Source organism: Caloenas nicobarica, chromosome 9, assembly GCF_036013445.1.
Source record: "Caloenas nicobarica isolate bCalNic1 chromosome 9, bCalNic1.hap1, whole genome shotgun sequence".
NCBI lineage: Eukaryota > Metazoa > Chordata > Aves > Columbiformes > Columbidae > Caloenas > Caloenas nicobarica.
In genome coordinates this window covers 19,879,203-19,894,492 of record NC_088253.1, presented here as the reverse complement: position 1 = coordinate 19,894,492, position 15,290 = coordinate 19,879,203, and the positions used below count along the sequence as shown (strand labels likewise).

General features: G+C 41.2%; 1 protein-coding gene across 1 annotated transcript; it reads left to right on the top strand.

The window, feature by feature from the left end:
• Positions 1–1,920: 1,920 nt before the first annotated feature.
• Positions 1,921–10,024, top strand: MPHOSPH6 (M-phase phosphoprotein 6). Its single transcript, XM_065641121.1, has 5 exons — positions 1,921–2,063; positions 5,876–5,988; positions 7,554–7,644; positions 8,633–8,730; positions 9,159–10,024. Exons 1-5 carry the CDS (start codon positions 2,013–2,015, stop codon positions 9,304–9,306), a joined length of 501 nt encoding a protein of 166 aa, XP_065497193.1. The 5' UTR covers positions 1,921–2,012; the 3' UTR covers positions 9,307–10,024.
• Positions 10,025–15,290: the final 5,266 nt, after the last annotated feature.

Here is a 15,290-nt window from a genome sequence, read left to right as displayed (position 1 = left end):
TAGAAAATAACACCAACAATGGTGAGATTATGGCTGTGCTGTGGCATTATATTAATTAACAGCTTTCCCCTATTGGTTTGGTCACTAAGATTCAAACATATTCATTCTTTGATGCACATTTGTATTCATAGAACTGCAAATTTCTTCCCAGTCTTCTTTTGTTGGGAAGGGTTGATGGCTGTTAACGAGAAAATGAACAGAGAAGGACCTAAACATGATGGGGCCAAACAAAGCTGGGTAGCACCCATAGTCACAAAGAGACTTTCTCGTGGGGGCCTTGACTTTCAGAGCAGCTTCAACTCATTTACAGAGCCTGAAAATGAAGGTGCCTTGCCTATATGAAAATTAAACACTACTATGCAGGGTTATGACTTTGCCTTGAAGCGCTCGTGGCTCCATGTTTCATTCTACGTTCGTGGCCATTTTAATCCACTGAGCTTTCCTGTATAATAAGGATGCCTGGACGTGGATAATTCTTCCTCCTCCTTTCCCACTGCAATCAGGTTTTGCCCTTCATTATATGTTTTTGTGGAGTCTATTAGAACATAAATCTTTACAGAGTTCTTCAAGCTTTGACCTACATCTTGCATATACAGGAACTTTTCTCCCTAGATTGTCTTTCGGAGCAAACCAGTTCATTAAAGTTTTGAACACTAAACCCTCACTCTTATTGCTTTATCACCTGGTTTATGTGCTGAACGTCAAAATGGGCGTCAGAAATCTGATTTATGAGGATATATACAGAAATTGTGGTACCTGCTTGTGACTGGGAGTCGGCTGGAAATTTCCTATCAGGATTTCCTCCTCAACTGCACAGGCCCAGCCTGGCAGCCCAAAGGAAGCACTGCCAAGATTGAATTCAAATATCACAATTCAGGCCTAAGAAAGCTTTGAAGCTTTTTGTAATATATTTGAATTTATGTGCTTTCTAGTTTTAATCACATTTGACCATTCTGTGGGGTTTTTTGCAAGTAAAAGCCAGTGCTGTTTTGAAAAAATGAAAGCTGAACAAGTGAAGCAGTCTCCAAATGCCAATGAGAGATAGATTTTATACTCTCTTTCCTCCTCTCTTTGAAATATCAGAAAATTATGGATGAAACCGTAATCTGGCATCACTGCAAAACACACCAGTGTTGATAAGAAATCTCGGGTTCCCTTACTAATCTACCATTTCATACTGAGATTTATCTCCTGCTCACACACCCGACCTCCCTCACTCCACACAACTGACTGTACAGGAATGTTGAAGTGGGGGTAGGTTTTTTCTTTGGTTGGTTTAGTTTTTCTGTTTGTTTTGTTGTCGCAGAGGAACGGTCGAGTGAGCTGGGCTGTTTATCCTGGAGAACAGGAGGCTGAGACCTTCTTGCTGTCTACAACTACCTGAAAGGAGGTTGGAGCATGGAGGGTGTTGCTCTCTTCTCCCAAGTAACAAGCGATAGAACAAGAGGAAACGGCCTGAAGTTGCACCCGGGGAGGTTTAGATTGGATATTAGGAAAAAATTCTTCCCAGGAAGGGTTGTCGGGCATTGGAACAGGCTGCCCAGGGCAGTGGTGGAGTCACCATCCCTGGAAGGGTTTAAAAGGTGTTTAGAGTTGGGTTAGGGTTGGACTCCATGATCATGAGGGTCTCTTCCAACTGAAATGATTCTATGAGTTTGTTTTGGTTTGGGTTGGTTTTTTTGTGTTTGTTTTTTGGTGTGGGTTTTTTGTTGTGGTTGTGTTTTGGGTTTTTTTGTTGTTTTTTTTTTTGGGGGGGGGGGTTTGGTTGTATTTCGGTTTTGTTTGTTTGGGTTTTTTTTAAAATGTTTTTGCACCAACCGTGCGCCCCCCCGACCCCTGCACGCCCCTGTGTTCCTCCGGGGTGTGGGCAGCGGCCTGTCCCCGCAGCCGCGCCCCGGACGCGGAGGGTGGAGCCGCGCGGCCGCCCACTCCCGCTCCTCCTCCGGCGTGCGGGGCCGCGGCGCTACGCAAGCGCGGGGATCCAGTGAGGCCTGCGGGCAGCGCCGGCCGCCATGGCCGGGGAGGTGAAGACCAAGCTGTCCAAGAACCTGCTGCGCATGAAGGTGAGGCGGGGGCGGCGGCGGGGTCCCGGGAGCGGCGCGGGGAAGGAGGGGAGGGGAAGGCCCGGTCCGCGGTGGGGCGGGGAGAGGGCGGCCGGGCCCGCTGCTGCTGCCGGGGAGCTGGCGGCCCCAGGGGCGGGAGGATGGAGCCGCCGCCGGCCCCGACGCGTGTGGAGCGGCCTGTGGAGGGGCCGAGCGGCGCTGCGAGCCGGGGGTCTCCCGGACAAACCATCTCGGGGAACCCTGGCCTGGTTTGGGGCATTTCCCCTGTCAAACACCTGGCCAGGCAGCGTCTGTCCTGCTCTGACACACGAGTGTCTCCTGCCTCCCATAACGCACGTTTTACAGTACATATCTATTTATCTTCAGCTTTGGTTGGCGTTTCGCTCGGGCCTGCAGCTTTCTGGGCTGTTCCCTTCCAACTTTTCCAGCAAGAAGCGACCCCGGGGTTGTCACCCAGTATCGAGCTGCTTAAACACTGGCAAGAGGTCTCAGGGGGTTATAAACTGCAGGGTGCTGGAGGGTTTGATCCAGGAAAGCAGCTTCGTGACTGCAGCAAAAGTCTCGCCCGAAAAAGAGCCAACTTTGGGCACCACTTTAGAGTCTTTACGTTCCACCTGGTTTCTCTGCAGTTAGGTTGCTTATCGTGAGTAAAAATGATAAGGCTTCTTTCCCCACCACACACACACACATTGACATTAAAATATCAATGGTGCTTGTCTTACTTGAGGGGCTTTTAATCTTGGAAAAAAACCCCAATTGTTGGTTGGTTGTTTGTTTTTATTGTGTCTGGTTTTTTGTCTATCCATGTTGGTGTCTAATAAAATACCCAACCTGAATGGCAGTATTAACCGCCTTTCCCAGCTCATAAATGCAAGGGCTGTTGGTGACATCGTGACGTGCCCATTACCTTGGAATTGTGAATCTCATGTCAAGTCCGATGTGAGATTAGTCTCCGCTTACTGGCTAATGGATTCTGCTTCACGTCATGTACTACAACACCTAATTCAGTAGAGTATGTGCTCCTGTGATTGATGGCTCTTTCTTGCTGGAAAACAACCAGTAAAAGCTGAGTTGCCGTTAATTTAAAAAAATAATTTAATATTCTCTAAATTTTTACAACTTAATATGACAGGGCATTTGTGGCTTCTTGCTTTTGGTGTTTTATTTAAACATTTTTTCCCCATGTATTTATATGGGACTATATTTCAGACACCGACTAAAAGTTTAGCTGACTTCAGTCTTTCACGTAAAGCATACTGTGCTACAGATGGTTGAATATTTACCCCAGGTAACAGATGCTGCTAATGAAAGACTAAAACTCATGCACAGGAGGAACAGAACACATCTTGCTTTACTTTCAAAAGGGAGGAGATGTTGAGCTTGGTTACCCAGCAGTGTATGGCAGAGTAAGACTCCTGTAACCTGGATTGCAGCATCGTTATTTTTTCTTAATTTTATGTAATACTCTGTTTTAAAGTGAAGTTTCTGCTCCTGTTTTCTGCCAGTTTATTAACCCTCTGGAGATTTCAGAAGCCAGTTTTTAGGCTTCTTTCCTTGGAAAGCTGTGGAGAACCAGCCTGTGAATTTGCTGCTGTGACATTTGCAGGTTTGCACTCCGGGCAGTAGTAACCAGCTTTGAAGAGATGAGTAGGTTTTGAAAAGGTCATACACACATCTTGCATTTCGTTTTTTCCTTTTGCAGATTATTGTTTACAAATGTTTTAATTAATCCTTTAGCAGCTGCTTCTGCAGGTACTGATAAGGTGTATTAGGGATTCAGCGGGTGGGTAAAGTGGCACCCAAAGGTGACATGTGGTCAGCGGTTGCGCTGTGAAGACTATTTGAGTTAAGTGCTGGGCCACGTGTGCTCATCTCTTGATGTTGAAGGATGTCTCATGCTTTTAGATCTTTCATCATTCGATCCAGGTCTCATTGCTTGGGGAAACTAATCCAAATAACTACTCAGTTAGTGACTTACATACTCTATCTACCACAATGGGTTTATTTTTAATTCATCCATGTGTGTTTACATTCTAGGTAAATATGATCACATATTTTTTATCTAGTTATTCCTGTAGTAATCTTTAGGAACACAATCTTTAAAATGTAATGTGAAATGATTATTTAATTGGATGCTTGTAGCAGAATTTTTCCTATTGAGATTTCTGTCTGGCTAACCAATTTTCTTGAGCAATATGGTTTTCCACATGATAGATTCCCTTATTTTCCTCAAGAAGATACTGTAATTTTAATTGGAAAGCTTTGACATATTTTGGATTGACTCAGAAAACAAAAGTCAATTTTTCTTTCATTAAAGATCTTGTACAAATGGATGCAAATAGCAATAAAAATGGAAAGTGAGACACTGGCCCTATATTGGCTTTTACTTCGGAGTTTGGTTTGCTTGGATGTTTTGTACAAACTGAAAAGGTGTGGGGGTGTATATAATATATATATTACACATCGGTATTACCTGTATATTTTAATTAACCACAGTAAGGCAGGTTTTTTGTGATGCCTTATTGGGCTTTATCCCCAACCAAGCCCGTATAAGCTGGGACCTAAACTATGTCCCAGTCTCTGCTGGTGTTCCCCACTGGCACGTTACCTGTCAGCCTGCAGGTTTATCTAAATGCAAAAATGATGCTGTATTAAACAAGAGGGGTAAAATTAGTTGATAGAAGATTCCTCTGCAGTGTTGCACATAGAGTTATGCTTCGATAAAAAGCAATTTTTGTACAGGTATAAGCTGTACTGGTAGATTTGCTGCTAGCTGGGAACTACATTGATATAAGTGTAAATCTCTGACAGATTCAGTTATTGAAACACTTTCCGTAGACTGTAAGGGAGGTCCCAGCTCTGAGGGATGCGAGAATATAGGGATTCTTAGGAAGAGTTCTGGTTTTTTCCAATGTGTTTGGTGAAATGGGTTAACATCGTTGGTACTTAAAATTGTCGCTCATTTCAGGCACCTGACTGGAGAGAAATGGAAAGAAAATGGATGTTTTATACATACCTGGTCTGTAGTTTTGTGTTCACAGCAGTTTGTCATCGTAGGCCATGACACATGTCTTCTTTTCCTCCCAGCTGTGAGACGTTACTGTCCATACCTGCCTGTTCCCATCCTCTACCAAAGGTTATCACCAAGAAACCAATTTACAGGAACATCCTTGTATTGGGGAAAATTAGCTGGAACTTTGGTGGGTCATCCACCAGAAGTTAGGAGCTGGGAACATCTTCCTCTAGCACAGCTGGATACTAAAGACTTTTTTTCGTAGCATCAGTTACTTTTTTTTCCATTTCCAAAGGCAGGATCCAGCCATCAGGGCTACAAACACAAGCCAGTTCATTAAGTGGAATCTGAGAAAAGAAGAGGATGGTTGGAAATATAGATGCTTCCAACAATGGCCAACATGGTGTGACCCACCTCTAGCTCAGTGCTGTTTGTATGGGTGGTGTTGGTTTCCAATTTGCAGCAAGAACTTCAACGTTAGGAAAATATTAGCAGAGTTACAGAGTTGTGACAGCTTGGACCCATCAGAACTAACCAGGAAAGGTCTGTTTCTTTGTATGGAAGCACAGATGTAGCTGACTGACTTCCAGCAGGTGGTTGTGATCAGCAGTTGTTTACTTTTTCATTGCCCGTTTGCCCGAACTTAGACCAAACCCAGAGAAAAATCACCAAAAGCATTTACTTTTTATCAACTGTTAAATATTATGTAATGGGTGATTGTCATCCTGTAATTATTGCATGTTCAGCGCATACTAATGATGCAAAAAATTAAGCTGTGTGTTTGTGTCTTTCTTTTTAGTTCATGCAAAGGGGGTTGGATTCACAAACTAAAAAACAACTAGAAGAGGAAGAAAAGAAGATAATTAGTGAAGAACACTGGTATCTTGATTTACCCGATCTAAAGGAGAAAGAGTAAGCTTGTGTCCCCTTTTGTACTTCTTATCATCATTGAATTGTCGCGGAGTGGGAATAGGATATACATATTTTTTTTCCTATAAAAGAAGTATTATTAATAACCAATTAACAGAAGCAAAAGTAGTGACAGACTGGCATTACAGCTTTTTTTATTATTTATTTTGAGGGATGTTCTCAAGGTTGCTTAGTGCAGTTTGACCTACTTTCTTTTCTTGTGTGTGTTGTTTTCTTTCAGTCACAGTTTCTTCTAGCTGCGTGTAATTAATTTCTTTCAGGCAGGGACTAATTCATTCATTCCTGCTTTTTTCCTTCATTTGAAAAAAGAAGCTTGAAACCTTGTGTTAGTAAATTCAGCTCCAGTCACACAGGTCCATTCAGGACAGTTCTGTCTTCTTGAGTTCAACTCACTTCAAATCCTGTTTTTGAAATAGGAGAGATAATGGCAAAAATAAAGGAGAGCTTTGCTCATAAGGAAGAAAATGTCCATTCCTGCTATTTAGAAAGGTGTTTTAACTAAAAGAGAACTACTTTAAAAATTGCTTGATTTTTGTCCTTTCAAAAAAGGACAAAATTCCATTGAGGGAGAACATAGATAATTTTTTAAAAGCTAGGATCCAGGGAATTGACTAGCTGAAAAACTTCATTGATAAATTATTTTCCATTACTGTTGGTGGATATGGCTAAAAGGTATTTGAGCTTCAGTTGCAGCAAGGAAGGTTCAAGCTGGACATTAGGAGAATTTTTCTAACAAAGAGGCTATTGAAGCACTGGAATAGGTTGTCTAAAGAAACGCTGGGTTCTTCATCATTGGATGCCTTTTGAGGACAGGTTAGATGGAGCTCTGCTGTTCGTGGTCCATGTTTAACTGATCCTACCTTGAGGTAGGAGAGCGAGCTTGGTCTCTTCAGCCTAACTTCCTATGATCGCAGGAATTTGTTTTACATGGGAGATGAAGAGGATAAGGGAAGAGGTGTGAGGAAAAGAAAGATGGAACAATTCACGGAAGTACTTTTATCTAATGCGTGTATTATGAACACCTCAGGGTCATGTTTCTTTTCTCGCTCCATGCTCATTAAAAGAGGAAAAAAGGAGGGAGAAGGGGGAAATCTTTCTCTGCTGAACAGAGAATTACACAGTGTTTTATATCCTGACAGACTCAACTAATGCCAAGTCTAACATCACAATGAAAAATTAATTAGAAGCTTTTGCTGGTATAGTAATGCCACCTGGAGAGTGATATTTATGTGGTATTTTTATTCTGGCACAAGCATTAATGTAGGTGGAATCATACCAGCGAAGAATGCTTTTTGTCGGGAGAGCTAATTTTGCTTGTGGAACTGGCACAGCTTTACTGGCAAAAAGTATTCCTTTGCACTCCAAGCTCCTTGTATTGAAAGATTTATCAGAGCAATTAAGCTTCAGAAAGTAGTTGGTGGTTCGAAATACACAATGGTTTTGTTTATTTGTGCAGGGGGAAGACAGCAAATGCTTTTTGCATTGGTTTAATTTGATTATTTTAAAGCATGGCATTTGACTAATGCTGGGTTTGGGGTTTCATGCAGGAGCTTTATAATAGAAGAGAGGAGCTTTATGCCATGTGAGGATCTACTCTATGGCAGAATGTCCTTCAAAGGATTCAATCCCGAAATTGAGGTACCATTTAAATGTTCTGGTTTGAGGTGATCATGGGTCAGGATTGAAGCCCTTGGGATGGAGATTTGAGTGTTCACACTGCATGCTGTTTGGCCTTTCATCCTCCTGCGTACAGGAAACCGTGATTCGAACCAAAATGTTGATCAATGCAGCATCTGGTAAATAGAAGCTTTTCATCTCCTTGTGTTGATGATCAGTAATTGCATGACTCCTGCAGATTTTCCCTCCCTGAAGTGAGGAAACTGGCCCACATGCTGTTCACCAAAACAATAGCTCACTTTTCCTCCTGCCATTTAATTTAGAGTCCAATCCTACAGTCAGTCAACCCTATTTATTCAATACTTACTTGTGTAAGTAAGGTCTTAAAGTTCCAGAGTAAAAATTCTGGGCAAGAGAGTCTTTCATTCCTTTCTGGCATGATTCACAGTGATAGAACTATATGGAGATGGTAATAAAAAGGTTACCACTGAACTGAAGCAAGAGGATGAATGTGCAAAGACCAAGAGGTACACAAAAGGCTCGGCAAGGGGATTCTTTTAGTTATTTTGAACTTACTCTCATTGTGACTTGGCATATTACTGTGTCATGGTTTTTGTTTGTAGTTTATTGTAAATCCTTGCAGACATTTTTCCTTCTTAACAAAACCATTGCAAGGGCTATGTGCTAACATCACAATGAAAAATTAATTAGATTCTAATTCTCTGGTCTCCTGAAGATATCTGCCGTGCCCTTGAATAGCGCCATTCACTGAAAACCCTGTCTCTGTGTTGCCTCTTTTCCCAAAGGCAAACTCTAAGCTCAGCTTAGCAAGAGGCAGGCACATTGCCCTTTTTCATGAGTTTTTGTAACAGTATGCTCTAGGCTGACTGGGAACAGCAAATAAATATTAAATTTGACTCTTTTGTGCATTTCTCCAACCCGTGAATTGCAGCATAGTTGCCATTGTGTCAGGGCTTCACGTTTAAGCTATTTCTTACTTCATTTTCAGAAGTTAATGGTCCAAATGAACTCTAGGTGTAAGGAAGAAGAAATTGAAGAGGATGATAAAATGGAGGCTGATGTGTCAGATGAAGAAATGGCCAGAAGGTAAGTTATATTTTACGACATAATCAATATTAGCTAGGAATGTGATATGTTACTGCATTATGTGTGGGGAAAATAAACCCTGAAAGCAAACAAACGAACAAAAAAACCCCAGAAATGGTACTTCACAGAACTGATTTTCCAGGAATTCTGGTGTGCATTTGGTGGAATCTCCATCACTTTGGGGGGTAAAATACCTTGTAGGAGTTTTCTGCCCTTTGATATCCAAGTCTTCCCTCCTTGTTCCAGGTTGCTAACAAACCTATCAGAATGAATATAATGTAATAAGTGATCATGTAGTACTGTATTTCTTAAACCTCTGATGACCATTTTTTTTACACCACTTAAGTTATTGATTAGATTTATTATTTACTCCAATGAAGTTTTCTCTCATTTTAGTAAAAGCTGCACATTTTTTATTATCTTTACAGATATGAAACATTAGTAGGAACAATAGGGAAGAAATTCTTGAGAAAAAGAGACCAGCGTGTACTCCGGGATGAAGTTGAAGAGGATGTGAATAGTAACACAATACCTAGCAAAAAAACTAAGAAAAAGTTCCTAAAACCTCAGGATTAATGTCAACTGCACAACTGGAGCTAATAGAAATGTTGTCTACCAAATATAGTACCACAAACTGGAGATCGTTTGGAGTTTTTGCTATTTAACGTGAAAGATAGATTTGTAAATCTGAGTCTGTTCTCATTGGAATTTCCACCATCCACATGACAAACATTTTTCGAAGTGGATGTGTATATAATGGATGTCATACATCCTTTCCTCTCTCAGCAGCTTTTAATGTGTGGGGCACTAATCCCATCAGCCTTTTTAAATGTTGTGCATAACTAGATTGAGTGTCACATGCAATTGAGAGTGACATTATTTAGAATTTATGATAACATCTGAAAGCACTGTTTGGAGTAGAGATGAGCTTTGTCCAATCCAGTAAGGCAGTTTGGCTTTCATTGCAGTTTTTATTATGAAAATGAAAACCTTTGCTGTCTTCCAATTGAAAAAAGTCAGCAGAAGCATTTATCTTTTTTTTTTTTTTTGCTGTGGTGAAAATAAGATGGAAAAGAACAGAGATATAAATCTTGTTGGGTTTTTTTTAATAAAGCTTACTTAAAAATAGACGGGTTTGTAGTAAAACTTTTTTTTTATAGAGCAAGCCGGATATTGGGCAACGTTTACAGTTTGACGCTTGAGCAGATTGTGAGTCTTAATTTCTGTCTTCCAAAAGACGTTTGCCAATCTTGTCTCTTTTTCAGAAAAAAAAAATCCAACCTTATAATTATCTAGGTCTTGTCATAAAAGCATAATAATGGCTTCAGAAACATATTTGAAAGCTGAATAAAAAATGATTTTTATGGTTAATGATTGTGGTTTAGCTAATTTAATCTAAACAGTGATGTTTAACACTGTCTGATAGAAGTGATCCTGTTTTGTGCTGGCCACAGATGTCCCCTCCCCAAATATTAGTTGGCTGCACTGACTTTTTCTGTTTAGCATGCAATGGAACCATCTGAAGTAAGGCCTTCCAACAAGAAATATTTCTTTCGGTTGCTTCCTTTCCCCAGTTAGATGTCTCAGTTACTCATCCTTAATGCTGACTCTCCGGAGAAAGAGGAATTTGTTAAATTGAAGCAAGTAGTGGCTATTCTGTCATGGACACACGAGGCTTTTATTTTTCTTCTTTTTTTAACAACTGATTGATGCAAGACATGAAACTCAATTATATAAAGAAAAAGACTGGGTGTCTGCAGTATTTTGCTTGTGATATATGAACTATAATCCATATATCAAGAGCACCTCATTAGATATTCAAGATGGATCACACATGGAAAGAGAAATATACTTTTAACCTAGTAAGGAGACCTCATGCAGGTGGAAAGTCTGTGATTCATGATCTGAGATAATTTTTCAGAGCTAATTAAATGCTACTGGTTCAATTACTTAAAACCTGATCATATATTATTGCTAGCTGAAAAGAAGTTAATGATGGCAAGACATTTTTCTTCCCATGGAAGATGTGACTTGAGCTAAGAAATGATTTATTGTTGGTCATCACAAGAAAAATTCAGAATATATCCCATTATTCTTTGTTGCCTATTAGTAGGAAAATGATTCACCTCCATCTGAACACATTTCTTCAATGGAGAGAGAATTTCCGCATAGCTCTGCTGGGTTGTTGAGGGGGGAAAGTGTGTTCTAGTGAACTCCCAATAACCAGATGTCACGACAGTTGCACACCCTGAGAGACTGGACTGAAGAACATTCAAGTGGTGCCATGTAAAGGAGCTTTGGGGTAATTTTGTAACTATTAGTGGCTCAGGTGAAGTCTTTCTCTGCCAAGGCTCTATGCAGAGAGCTCTCTCGCTTTGCAGAGTTCTGTTCAACCCAATGGGGAGTAATTTTGCACAGTTAAAGGGTGTTCTGTGGTACGCTGGACCTTAATTTCATGTAATTTCCTGAGGGATGGCTGGAAATGTGAGTGGCATGGTGTGTGGCTGGTAAGAGCTTGGATGAACTTTCTAAAAAATCCATGATTTTGGAGTTTGGGAGGGGGAAAAGGGTGATTCTTGTGTTTCCTAATCATACCCAACACCAACTATGATGGAATGGTAGATTTTGGTTTATTGTCTTCAAATCTGGGTGCTCTGCTGTTCACATTTGCCTGGTGGGTAGGTGAGCTATTGAAATGCTGCAGTAAGACCAACTACTAATTTTTAGCACAGTTCATGGGAGTTTGTGAAATGCATCTTTAAAAGCACTGTTCATAATGCAGTATTATGAGCAAGACAAAATTAAAATCAGCCCTACATGATTTATTTAAATGTACTCTAAGTGTCCAAAGTGGCAAGCAGGCGTTTTATGATGGGATCTTTTAGAACACTCGTCTGTATTTCCGCCCTTATAAATACATATATATATATATCTATGTATGTATTTTAAGTCTGGCTCTAGCTTCCTAGCCAGGGAGGAAACATTCTGCTGTACAAAAATCTGTGCTTGAACTACTGTTGATAGAGCTGTTAAGTGTAGCAGTGAAATATTCATAATGCGAAGCCACATTAATTCAAGCTTTCTTGGCTCTGACACAGTCTCAAATGCAGATGCATTTTCTTGTGCAGCTTCCTAAGCTGTAGAGCTTTCCCACGTGGTCACGTTTCTGAATGAAAACCATTTCTTCTTAAAGAACAAAAGCAAATTGGGTAAGTAGGAAACATTTTCCTTAAAGAAAATGGCTACTTGCATAAATTTAATGGGTAAAGAGTTACCAAGCACCAGAAGTGATTGTGCCTGTTACACTAAGGTACCTATTAAAGCGAACAAAAGTGCGTGTTGTAGTTGGTGCTCACTGACAACTCTCAGTGTTAAGTTTAAGCAAGTCTCTTGTCAGGTAAGGTTCTGTCTCTCCCTTTGACAAGCTGACAGTGTTTATTTCTGAAATAACTGCTGATGTTGGAAACATGGAAGTATTGAACAACTTCATCTTTCTTGCTGATGTTTCTCATTTTGTTACTTTTATTCTGCTTAGTATTGGATCTTAAAAAGTCCAAGACCAGAGTCCAGCTGAAGTGAGCCATCATGTATCCTCCCTTTAGTAATGCATGAGCTGATTAAACTTTGATTCTTTGGGGAGGGGGCAGGATGTTCAGTGGTGCTGTGGAGTTTGAATAGTGTTTCACAGAATCATAGAATGGTTTCGGTTGGAAAGGATCTTAAAGACGATCTGGTTCCAACCCCCCTGCCCTGGCAGGGACATCTTCCACTGGGCCGGGTTGCTCAGAGCCCCGTCCAGCCTGGCCTGGAACGCTCCCAGGGATGGGGCATCCACAGCTTCTCTGGGCAGCCTGTGCCAGGGCCTCGCCACCCTCGTGGGGAAGAATTTCTTCCTTATATCTAATCTAAATCTACTGTTTCTTGTGCTATATGTCTTGTTTTCTGGTAAGACACTCTATTATACAGTTTTACAATAGCGCATGGCTGTTGTTGCCATCGGGCAGTGCACGTGTGTGTATAATGGGCAGCTGGGACTTAATCCAGCATTCAGACTTAAAAAGGAATTGTCTCATCTTTCTGTTAATTAGAATACCATACTTGTAAATCGTATTTGGAATTATACAAGTCCTGGGCGGGGGGTTATAAACTTTTGTTCTGCTTCATTTCAACAACAGTCAACAACTAAAACTGCACGATAACTCAGGCTCCCGTTAAACCTTTCTCAGAGCATTAACAAAGCGCAGTGGTGGTGAAGGATGTCAAACATCCTGCGTTTCCCTTCTGCGCGTGAATGCAAGTTCCTCTGAGAGCTGATGCTTGAAAGACTTGGTTGTTTCTTTTCGGTCTGAGAGAGCACCTCCATTTACAGTAATGCCTTGCTAATGGAAACCCAGCTTGAGGCCTCTGGATTTGTTCAGGTTTGTTTGGTTTTACACCGTTCTCATCTCAAAGCTTTGAGGCATTTTTGGGTCTGGCATGCACACCTCAATAATCTGCTTTCGTCAGCTTTGGGGGAGCTTTAGTTAAACTGTGAAACTATTCCTCGGCTGTACGTGTTGACATTTCCTCGTGCGATTTGATGCTGCACAATGAGGACCTGGTTATAATTGTCACATTGAGAGGAAAAACCCTGCTCCGAGAGTCTTTACCAACAGGTGGAGTCAGGGAGACGGTGAAGCTTCGGTTGTTGGCAGCTCTGTAGATTTTTAGTAACTGAATAGCAGAAGGTGGAGCCCGTCATTGCAGCCACAGTTAAAAATGCTGATAGGAATCTGTAGACCTCTGCCCTAGAAACCCTTGCACACTATAACCTGAGCAATTACCTGGGAGGAACAGCAGGAACATCTCTGGAGAAGTACGGAGGCAAAATGAGCAGTGTTAATGGCTGTCTTGGAGACAAGAGGCAGCAGCACCACAGAACAGCTGGTTCATTGCAGAGAGCAGTATGGTCTGGTGACCTGGGTGAATGCAGACGGGAATTTCTGTCAGCCAGAATGGAGGTTCAAAGCTCATAATGTTCCTTGGGGGTCTCGGGAATACCTCGGTTTGATCAATCATTTAGAAAGGGGTAAAAACTCATAAAGGGACCTTAGTACGAGAGAATAATATGAACACAAATTAGAGAACAAAGTCCTTGGTTCCATTATTTATAGGAAAAACTCTGTTCCCACCTCAGTAAGATCTTTCCGTGTCCCATATCACCTCCTGGATGCCCCTTGGTTACTCATCCCTGTGCAAGTGCAGTGCACCCAGGCCACCGGCTGCCACCAGGGTTGGTCATCGGCGAAGATTTGGCACGTGCCACGGCCAGCCCAGAGCTCCAGGCGAAGCGACGCCGGACCTGATCACCAAGATCATCCTCCTCAGCCTACCAGCTCCTTTTCCACGAACCTGTAAGGACTTACCATCTCCAGCACCGCTGTCAAATTTTGTTCAATATTGGCCTGTTTGGTTCAAAAACTTTGTGGTGGGAAGAGTTGGCCAGCAGATCAATAGCATGACTGACCAGACGTCATGTATGTGTACAGGAGTCATGCAGCTGTGGGGGGAGGCTGTACTTACAGCAACTCTTTATGTTTTTATTTTCCTTTATTTATTTTCAGGTATACACTTAAAGAATTTGTGAGATTTATGATCAGATTATGTATTTGAGCAAAAAGGTACACTACAGTGGGAGGAATCAACATTTGACCAGTACTCGGGATTATGATAGACTGGGGAGAAAGGCTGTTTTTCTAGTGTTACTGCGATTTTTTGGATGCATTTGAGACTATGTCCCTTTTCTCAGTGGATTCCTTGTTTGGGCTTTATGAGGAAAAAAAAATGGGGAAACGTGATTGTGAAATAATTCTAAAGAAAGGGATTGCTTTAGATTTGGTTGGCTCCTTGATTTTTTTCACTTTGATACAGATGAATGAACTCACTTGTGACACTAAAGCTCCTGTGCTAAGTGGTACTCAGTCAGGATGGCCGTATGGGCTCCCATATTTGCTATAAACAAAGACGGCAAAATTAAGAGTATAGTGGAGTTAGTGGAGTTGTTCTACCTTTGTTATACAAATAACTTGCCCTGCTAAAAATACAAAAATTCCACTCCTTTGGGGATAGAAGTAAATCTAAGCCAGTTGTGTTGTTGAAGCACCATTCACCCTTTATAGGATGGTTACTTATCAGAAGCAAAGCTTGTAGGTATCTCTGTAGAGCCCATCAGCCACAGTAATGCTGCAATATATACAATTTGCGTCAGCTGAAATGACGTACATACCAAAAATTACTTTGGGCAATTTTCTGCAGCAATGACAAAAGGGATGCACATGATGATAATTTTCATTTTTTTACTATTTTTTGTCCAAGGCTGACGGTAAAAGAATTATGCTTCCTAATGCTCCTTTCGAAGATGACATTGTTTTACTTATATTAAAGGTAGAGAAATGAGATGAGCTGCAAGTGGTTAGATCTTGTGAAAAATGAAGTTTTAAACGTGTACTTCATTGTCTAAATGCTCATAGATTACTTTTCTCCCTATAATAACCATAGAAAACGTGTTGGCAGCGTCCCAC

Coding starts and splice junctions, on each gene's coding strand:
- MPHOSPH6 (XM_065641121.1), top strand. CDS start 2,013: ATGGCCGGGGAGGTGAAGACCAAGCTGTCCAAGAACCTGCTGCGCATG. Junction 5,989..7,553: donor CCCGATCTAAAGGAGAAAGA/GTAAGCTTGTGT, acceptor GGTTTCATGCAG/GAGCTTTATAATAGAAGAGA. Junction 8,731..9,158: donor GATGAAGAAATGGCCAGAAG/GTAAGTTATATT, acceptor TTATCTTTACAG/ATATGAAACATTAGTAGGAA.